Source organism: Glycine soja, chromosome 13 (genome assembly GCF_004193775.1).
Source record: "Glycine soja cultivar W05 chromosome 13, ASM419377v2, whole genome shotgun sequence".
Lineage (NCBI taxonomy): Eukaryota > Viridiplantae > Streptophyta > Magnoliopsida > Fabales > Fabaceae > Glycine > Glycine soja.
Window position 1 is genome coordinate 26,158,736 of NC_041014.1, and position 9,528 is coordinate 26,168,263.

Below are 9,528 nucleotides of genomic sequence, written 5' to 3' on the forward strand. Positions count from 1 at the left end.
AATAATATTTAACATACTTTTTTAAATATATTTTTTTATTGATTAAAATATGTTAAAAATAATTAAATATGATATGAAACTTATCAAATTTTATTATTTTTAATAAATTTTGATTAATAATAAAAAAATATATTAAAAAAATTAGTTACTAACACATCTCCACCATTTATCTGTATATATATATATATATAAGCAGTGGCAGCACCGACGCATGAGTTAGTACTATCTAACATGAATTTAGCTGATTAACCATTTTCCATAATCAGCAACCATCGTGTCCTAAACAAACTGTCACACTCTCCCCTCTCTCTCTCTTCTCTTCTATGTTATGTTTCTACTTTCAATGCACCGAGTCCCTCGTCATTCTCACTAGTAGCCAGACAAAACCCAAAACCACACGCAATAACAAAAAAACAACATGCGGTGTTGCATTCCGACGTTGTTGGTCGTAACCACCGTACTATTGTCGGCGGTGCACGGAGTTTTCCTCCCTCTGGAGCGGAGCATTCCTCCGACGGGCCACCGCGTGGAGGTGGCGGCGCTGAAAGCCCGCGACAGGGCCCGCCACGCCCGCATGTTGCGCGGCGTCGCCGGCGGCGTCGTCGACTTCTCCGTCCAAGGCACCTCCGATCCAAACTCCGTTGGGTACGTACGGGTAATCCATTAAAGTTTTTTTTTTTAAAATGCATTTATTGTATGTGTGACAAAATTACATTTTTATACTTTGGTGCTAAGTTTTATTTAATTTAGTTTTTGATTGATCAGGTGAGAGTGTTATTTTAATATTTATAGAATATGTTATTAATATGGTGGTGGTGATGCTGGTTTTCAATTTTCATGTTCAGATTGTATTATACGAAAGTGAAGATGGGAACTCCTCCTAAGGAGTTTAACGTTCAGATTGATACGGGAAGTGACATATTGTGGGTGAATTGCAATACTTGCAGTAATTGCCCTCAGTCTAGTCAACTAGGGGTGAGGAGTTTTTAATTTGAATTTGATTTTGATTTTGGTGCTTAGTGTGTTGAGCTTCTTTCTTGTTGTCATGCAACTCGTGGTGCCTTAATGGGGAGTGAGGATTTTTGAATTCGAACTTGATTTTGGTGCTTAATGTGTTCAGCTTCTTGTTATCATGCATACTTGTGGTGCCTTAATGGGGAGTGAGGTTTTTGATTTGGAGATTGATGTGTTGAGATTTATGTTGGTTGTGTTTTGTGGTGTGCAGATTGAGCTTAATTTCTTTGACACGGTTGGCTCATCCACAGCAGCATTGATTCCCTGCTCGGACCCAATATGCACTTCCAGGGTCCAGGGTGCTGCTGCTGAATGCTCTCCGAGGGTTAATCAGTGCAGCTACACCTTTCAGTATGGAGATGGGAGTGGGACATCGGGTTATTATGTTTCGGATGCAATGTATTTTAACTTGATCATGGGACAGCCTCCGGCAGTAAACTCTTCGGCTACCATTGTTTTTGGGTGAGTTGCTATGCTTATTTGTTATTGTGAATAAAGGTGTGTGCAATCAATGGAAGGTTGGGAACACATGAAGAGTAGAACTGAATGGGAGAGTTGGATGAGTTTGAGTTTTTGGAGGGAAATGTGGGATATGCTTGGTAGGAGTGAAAATTAGAGGGAATGGGAGGGAGGAGGGGATTAAAGTGACAATGTAAGATTTGCCAATACTCAATAGGTTGATGAATGATTTGTTAATAAAAAAGGGGAAAAAAGGTTAATAGATAGGGGTTGCTTATTTTGATGTTGTTTACTCTTTTGTGCATGCTCTCATCTGGTAGTTTTCTGCATATAGTCCCATGTTTATGCTAATAATTAGTATGATTTTTTCCATTTTGGTTTTAAATGAGACTGTTTTGGATGATTGTATTGGTAACAGGTGTAGCATCAGTCAGTCTGGAGATTTGACTAAGACAGATAAAGCAGTTGATGGGATTTTTGGATTTGGCCCTGGTCCTCTATCTGTTGTATCACAATTGTCATCTCGAGGAATAACACCCAAAGTTTTCTCTCATTGCTTAAAGGGAGATGGCGATGGAGGAGGTGTTCTAGTTCTTGGTGAGATTTTGGAGCCAAGTATTGTTTATAGTCCTCTTGTACCATCACAGTATGTTCTCTTCTTCACGTCTTTTCTCATTTTCTCTCCCCAATTAGTTGATCATTTTCCCCTAATATTTTATAACATTGTTGTAAAAGGAATGTACAAGGCATTTCTGAAAGAAATTGATTTAGGTATTTGTGTTATTGTCAATTGCCAAAATTTATCACTCGTGTACTAATTATGAAAATTTACTAGTATGGATGACAGGAAATTAATAATCTCTCAGCTTACACAAACTTATGATCTTTGTTTGGTGCAATGTGCCAATGTTTGGTAGGTCGAAATTATGTCATTTTTAAACCTCAATTGCTAATTTCTGCTGGGTGAGTTTTATTTTATTGTATTTAGCCTACAATCTTGATTTAGGCTAGTATTCTTATTATAAAGTAGTGATCTTGGAAGATCTTAACATATTTGGTTCATGCCTCTCATGGAGAAGAACCTCTTTTTGGTTTCTCAAGATGATATAGTCTTGAAGGGATCTAGCACACCCTCTTTTATCAAAACCCCTTTGGCTTCTTTTGCACTTTCACTTACACAAACACAATTATATCACATTCAAATGCCACACTCTTGGTGATTATGCTTGAATCAACCTGGTGGTGGAAACCATTTTAAAATTTATTTCCAAGAGGCAAATATCTTAAAATGAATATGATTGAAAATATAAAATGCATTGTTTTAATTTAATGGAACTAGTTTTAATATATTTTAATGGCAAAAAAAATTCAAACGGATAGGAAAATAGGTGACAAAATGGGTTGTGAGATGAATCCTCAATTGTAATGTATATAGATATAGTCATAGATGTAGATAATATAGATAATAATAAAATATTTCTTATTATTTTTTTCAAAATTGCTATTTTTTATTTCATATATATATGGGAGGGGATCTACTTACTCTAGGAGTAAGTCTAAAGAGTTATTTTTAATCTGAACCATTGATTTTATTTTATATTAACAGCTTAGATTAAATTTAAAATGTCACTCATAATGAAGCAATGTGACCTTTTCCACTTCTGAAATAGAAGTGGACCTTTGCCTTCCCGTTGGTGGTAGACCTTTCATCTTCTCATCCCGTAACAATTCTCCATACTGAAATAGAAGTACCAATTCTCTATAACTGGAAAGCCCTTCAAGCTTTGCAATGGTGATAGGTACAATCCCTACATACTGTACCAGAAAGTGTAACTTGTGTTCAGTTCTGTCTGATGCGAACAGTCCCTCTCATACCTTTTGTGTTGTGTTATTTTTGACACGAACAAACCAACTGTACCTGTCACTGTTAATATCACCCAGTTCACTACACTGCCGTCACCACCCCAATTGAAAACACCGCCACCTAGTCTGCTAAGAATATGGAGCCAAAAGCCAAATTGCCGTCATCCATAGCCAGCCTTTTTCATGCTTTGTTCTAATAAATGTTTTGTAGCCATATTTTGTAGTTAGTAGTTATACAATAGAGTTTAACTGATTGAAAAGCCCCTAAGTTGTGGCTAATTAGACTATTAGAGTGTATATTATGACAATAGACTCGGTGGAAGTAAGGTTGTTGCTGGTTTTAGTTTGTGATTTTGGAAAAGGTTGTTGCCCCAAAGTTTGTGATTTTACGTGTTGATGACTTTTATGCAGTTTTGTGGTTCTGGTTTCGATGTATGTCGGGTATTTTTATGTGTGGATATATGCAGTTTTGTAGAAGTGATATCAGGTTTTGAGTGGTATTAGTGCTTGTGCGGGAAGAGATTTGGTGTTTTATGCTTTTTGGGCTTTACAAATTGTGTCCCTGAATTTTGTTAGTATGAAGCTTGTTAGTGCTTAGATGTGATATTCCTTTTGGGAAGCTTGTTAGTGCTTATGAGAGTAGTTCTTATTTTATCATAAGCTATTCTCAATTTGAGAGTCCAAGTTTATAATTACCACGCGTTTCTACGATACAATTAAATGTTGGAAATATGTTGAGTGGAAGTAGAGAATGGAAGCAATCAAGCTTTTTCATTAATTATAATGTTTCCATCACACAGGAAGTATGAGAGCAAACTGAAGTTGTACAAACTAGTAACTTCACAGAAGGGAATAAGACCTGTCAGTTAGCACATAGTAAACTACCCCTTTACAGATCCAATTCCTCGTCCCCTTGCACACTGTCACTCCCCCTAGCTGCAGAAAATACATATAGGCCTCTCAACATTTTCCTCACATGGTCATATACAAAAACCAGTAACATAGCTGCAACTGCCACTCTTGACTCGAAGATAGTTCTGAATACTGCACAAAGCTCCTCTACAGAAATTTATCCCTTTGGCATTTTGATACTTGTCCTCCACTCTGAGATTCTGTTATAATTACTTCAAATTAACACAAAACAGAACAAGTTAAAAGACATCGTTCCACATTTTGAATTCCTGTAGATTCCTACATAACGTTGTCTGCTGCCTCCTTTTTTGATATTTTCATTTTTAGTGTCATGCCTGGAACCAACTTAGCACTTTTACCCTCTGATATTTGAATGCCTTCACAGGTTTACATCTTTCTTCCTAACAAACTTCCAACATAGACCATAGTGACATAAGATACTCTATTTTTGTTTCAGGGAAAATTCTAGGGTGGACCACCTTCATGGGTGGTGCAATATGCACCATTATTAACAGCCATCAGATTAACCTAAGGTGCAAGATCTTATTATACACCTCTATCAAATCTTCCCCCCTTTACTGTTTCTCTCCCTCTACCTCTTACGGCAACCCTCCATCTCCTTCGGCCACTCTTCACCGACCCTCCACCAGTTCAGGACACCCACCATCGCCTCCAAATCTAAATGATCCACCATTACTATGAACCACCATGAACTAACCCAAACTGGAAGATGGAGCACCAAGAACTAACCAGTGGTGGCAAGGAAAGGGGGGAAAAAAAAACTTAAAACGCTGCCGCTGATAATCAGAGGTTCGCTGGAAAACTACAGGGAGGAAGGGAGAGATCTGGTGTGAAGCATTAGCCTTGTTTCAGTGCCAAACTCAGATGATTTGTCCAGTCATAAAGAGACGAAGAAAAATTGCTTCTCTTTGCTTTGAGAAATTTCAAACTGTGAACTTCTATCATCTCCATAACAATTCCCATTAATTCTACAATTCTAATACACTTTGTTGCACCAACATCAAACAAAATTTGAAGATCATAAAACATAAAATGAACCAAAATTCGATTTCATATACAAAAAATTGACATTTGATAGCCCCTTTCTCCCTACACCGCCCCTCCAATGCTATTATGCTCTACCTCGCTCCTATCTGTTCCACAATCGAATTTTGATTTCGCAAAGGAGTTGAATCCAAAAGCTTCGATTCTCGATTGCTGAGAAATTAAGCCCAAGAATAATTATTTCTAGGTTTTGTTTATCTCTGGTTGTGGGACTAAAAGTTTTGATCTGTTTGGGAATGGAAGATCAAAGAAAGGACAAGGATTTGCAAATGGTGATTTGGATGAGCATGCAGCGCATGACACCAGAGCAAAAGCGCAACAAGCCATTTAAGAAGAGGGAGGCACACACATTTCAGAGAAAATGGGAAGAGGAACACTCAAATGAACAAGCTGTTGTGTTTTCCGCATACAGGGAAAGAATGAGATTTGTCACGTGATGTATGTTTAGTGAATTAATCTAAGTCATTAATATAAAATAAAACCTATCTATCTATCTATCTATCTATATATATATATATATAGTATGATCTGATAGTTTGGGGAGGTAAGCTTTTGTATTAGATAAATAATCATGTTCTTAAAATGCTTGTTATGCTTCTTTTTTTTCTGTCAAATAATTTGCAATTCTTTATGTATTTGACTTGTTGATCAGGCCTCATTACAACTTGAATCTTCAGAGTATTGCTGTCAATGGACAACTTCTCCCAATTAATCCAGCTGTATTTTCTATATCTAACAACCGAGGAGGGACTATAGTTGACTGTGGTACAACATTGGCATATCTTATTCAAGAAGCTTATGATCCTCTTGTCACTGCTGTAAGTTTTCTTGTACCTCGCCCAAAATCTTGAAACACTGTTCTGTGTTGGGTGCATTATTCTCCCTTTCCTTTTCCATGATGAGAATTTGTAATTAGCCAGTAAATAATGAGGATATTTTTCTTACTCTGTTGCTTTCATGTCTTATTTTGAACAATTCATTGATCTAATTGATAATTGCTTCGTATTGAAAATCTAGAAGTGATTTAATGGGAGGCTTGCATGCTTTAAGATACTCCAGCCATTGAACACCTTATTGAGGTTTACATCCTTTTTTATATTGTTAGTGTTATTATTGTTAAGAGGGGGTTTGGAAAGGAGGAAAATAATGTCTTCCTTTTGTTTACTTGTCTTGCATTTTAAGAAACGGTTTTGACTTTACCTATAGCATATACTGATGTTGAAATTTTAAATGAATGTCTAGATAAATACTGCCGTGTCACAATCTGCCAGGCAAACAAATTCAAAAGGAAACCAGTGTTATCTGGTCCCAACCAGGTTATTACATATACAATAGTTGTTGAGAAGATTTTTGAATGGTTTTTCCTCATAAAGTTTTCCTATTAGGATTTCTCAATAACACATAAGAATTTATGTTTTACAGTATAGGTGACATTTTTCCTTCGGTAAGTTTAAACTTTGAGGGTGGAGCATCAATGGTTTTAAAACCAGAGCAGTACCTTATGCATAACGGTTACCTTGTAAGTAGGTCTATTATGTCATATTCTTGCATAAGGAAGTTATGGTTTGAAATTGTATGTTGCTGATATGCTGAGCTGCCATTTGCTTAAACAGGATGGTGCTGAAATGTGGTGCATCGGTTTCCAGAAATTTCAGGAGGGAGCCTCAATTTTAGGAGGTTAGATGCTGGACATTTTTTAACAGACTAAAATCTGCAGACTGTATCATAACTCTTGTGATTATGAAATGGGACACTTCAATTAAGAGAGAAAAAAATGTCTTAATTGTGTCTTTTGTATTTGTGGTAAACAGCTAGTGTGCGATCATTCCATTGAGAACTTATGGTTTGTTGCTTCTACACAATTTCACATAACCCTTTGTTGTTACATGGTAGAACTGCAAATGGAAATACACCTGGTTGAGTGTTACAAAAAAATCTTGAAAAATAATAGTTGATTTTCAGATTTCAGCAAACATTCTGATGGAACTTTAAAATGTGATCCAAAAAAAGGGTAGTTTGTCTCATTTTCATTATTCAAATAGTAAATAAAGCTGTTATGGTAAAAAAAAATATTTTATTTTACTTGAAAACATCATCAATAAGTATGCTAATCATAAATTGGCCTATCCGTTTTCTGTAAATTATGCATCAAATGTATCAGATCAGCAAGTGATATACTACTATGATGTTGAGATTAATCAAAATTGTTTCTAACCTATTTTTGCAGATCTTGTCCTAAAAGATAAGATAGTTGTGTATGACATAGCTCAACAACGAATTGGATGGGCTAACTATGACTGTAAGTTCACCAGAGACTTTTCATTCCTGAAAAGAGTATATATGATTATTTACTGTGTCTTAAATCTTCAATTGCTGCTAGGTTCTTTGTCTGTAAATGTTTCGGTGACTACAAGTAAGGACGAGTACATCAATGCAGGGCAGCTTCATGTCAGCAGCTCCGAAATACACATTCTTTCTAAGTTACTACCTGTAAGCTTTGTGGCTCTCTCTATGTACATAATGTTGGTATGAAAATTTTTATGTGAAGTGTTGGGAATCAAAGTCATCAGTCAAGATAATGTAAAAATAAGTTTTCAACATTAATCATGGGAAGAAAGATCAAGTGAGAAGACAAAGATTTATGTTCCAAGTAGCTTGGAAGAAATGCAGATTTGGATAGAAGCTTTGACAATTGGAGATTTCGATGAAAGGTTGAGAAGGGAAAATTTTGACAAAATTCTGATAAGTGGAAATTTCGATGGAAGTTCAAAGAATGATTAGTTGAAATATCATGATTGTAAGTACCCAATTTTTGACTGGGTAAAAAGGGGATGATAAACAAAAGTTGATTAAAAAAACTAGTTATTATTAAAATTTCTGAAGTTTGAATAATTTGTTTATATTATGAACCTTTATTTTTGTTTGACAACTTATATTCAAAATGAACCTCAAGTGTACTTCTTGGGACTTGGTTCTATTTCTGAACTTCTAAAATACATTTTTTAGTATTTTCTTTTCCGTTTCTACTTGTCTCATTCCTTGCTCTTCACCATGCAACATTTACATGGCTTCTTGTTCTTATTGGCCTCACCAATTTTGTGCAACGAGTTTGTGTGTCATTAAAAGAAAAGAAGAAAAAAATAAAGTTACAGTATTTTCCCTTTATCCCCCTCAGAAAAGGCTCATTGCTGTAAAACACAAACAGGATAAAGATAAAAAAAAAAAAAATGAGTAGAATAATAAAGGCTTTGCGTACATTGCTTAAGTGGACAAAGTGGGGGACTCTGCTAGTTTTTTAATTTAACTTAAAATAAAGGAATAGAGCCTCCATGAAAACTCAACCACCTTCAGGAACATATCTCCATGAAGGAAATTCCTTTAGAAGGAAAAAAAAAATCTTATTGCCATTCCATAAAATTTTGAAGGAGGAGGATGATGTGCAGTTCAGGATCAAATTAACAAAGCCAACAGGCATGGATAGTTCTTGTAAGTTGTAAATAGTCTCTCTGATAAAACTCCAGTAAAAGGTAGTCATAACCTATCTCAAGGTCTATTTTACCGTTTGTTTAAGCTTTTTTATTCATCATATGCACTATGATTATATTATCATAAATATATACCCCAGAGGAAAACTAGTTTGGTAAGGGAAAATGCACCCTGAATAAAGGATCAATGTAATTAATAATGACCTTAATGGTACACTTAAAAATAACATTGCATGGGGAGATTGGAAAAATTTGGAGATGAATTTTGGATGATTTAGAGTTGCCATTAAGGATGAATCCTGGCACAACATTAAAGTTGTTGTTCGGTGATTAAAGTTTTTTTCTTTTTTATTTATGTCTCTGATGAATTCGGTCTTAGCTAGATTTCTGAAAGAAGAGGATTTCCTCACAAAGTAAGATCTCATCAAATTCCTTTTATGCTTAACCACAAGATCATCAAACAGGTTATTGGCATATGAGGGAGAAAATTGAATGCCTTGCAATCTGGGCAAGATGATTCTCTTTTGTTGGAAGTGTTGCCTACATTAACTACTTGTCACAATTTCTAATAAAACACAACGTCGAACTGTAATATTTTGTGAAATATAGTGTGCACAATGATGCATTTATCTAAACTTCACATTATGTTTGATTAGAGAGAAAGATGAAGGAAGAAAAAAAATAAGAGAGAAAATTGGTTAAAAGATAAAAAGAAAAAGAAAGAAAAATT

General features: G+C 35.4%; 1 protein-coding gene across 1 annotated transcript; it reads left to right on the forward strand.

Moving 5' to 3' along the window:
• The first annotated feature begins 219 nt into the window (after positions 1-219).
• LOC114381040 (aspartic proteinase-like protein 2) lies at positions 220-8,270 on the forward strand. The gene is made up of 10 exons (XM_028340214.1): positions 220-645; positions 846-975; positions 1,226-1,476; positions 1,892-2,119; positions 5,966-6,131; positions 6,556-6,629; positions 6,736-6,832; positions 6,927-6,990; positions 7,541-7,612; positions 7,694-8,270. Exons 1-10 carry the CDS (start codon positions 419-421, stop codon positions 7,843-7,845), a joined length of 1,461 nt encoding a protein of 486 aa, XP_028196015.1. The 5' UTR covers positions 220-418; the 3' UTR covers positions 7,846-8,270.
• The last annotated feature ends 1,258 nt before the right edge of the window (positions 8,271-9,528 follow it).

Bases quoted from the DNA above. Each gene is read 5' to 3' on its own strand.
- LOC114381040 (XM_028340214.1), top strand. From the start codon at position 419: ATGCGGTGTTGCATTCCGACGTTGTTGGTCGTAACCACCGTACTATTG. The intron at 646-845 runs GTACGTACGGGT...TTTCATGTTCAG, and splicing joins TCCGATCCAAACTCCGTTGG to ATTGTATTATACGAAAGTGA. The intron at 6,630-6,735 runs GTTATTACATAT...TATGTTTTACAG, and splicing joins TGTTATCTGGTCCCAACCAG to TATAGGTGACATTTTTCCTT.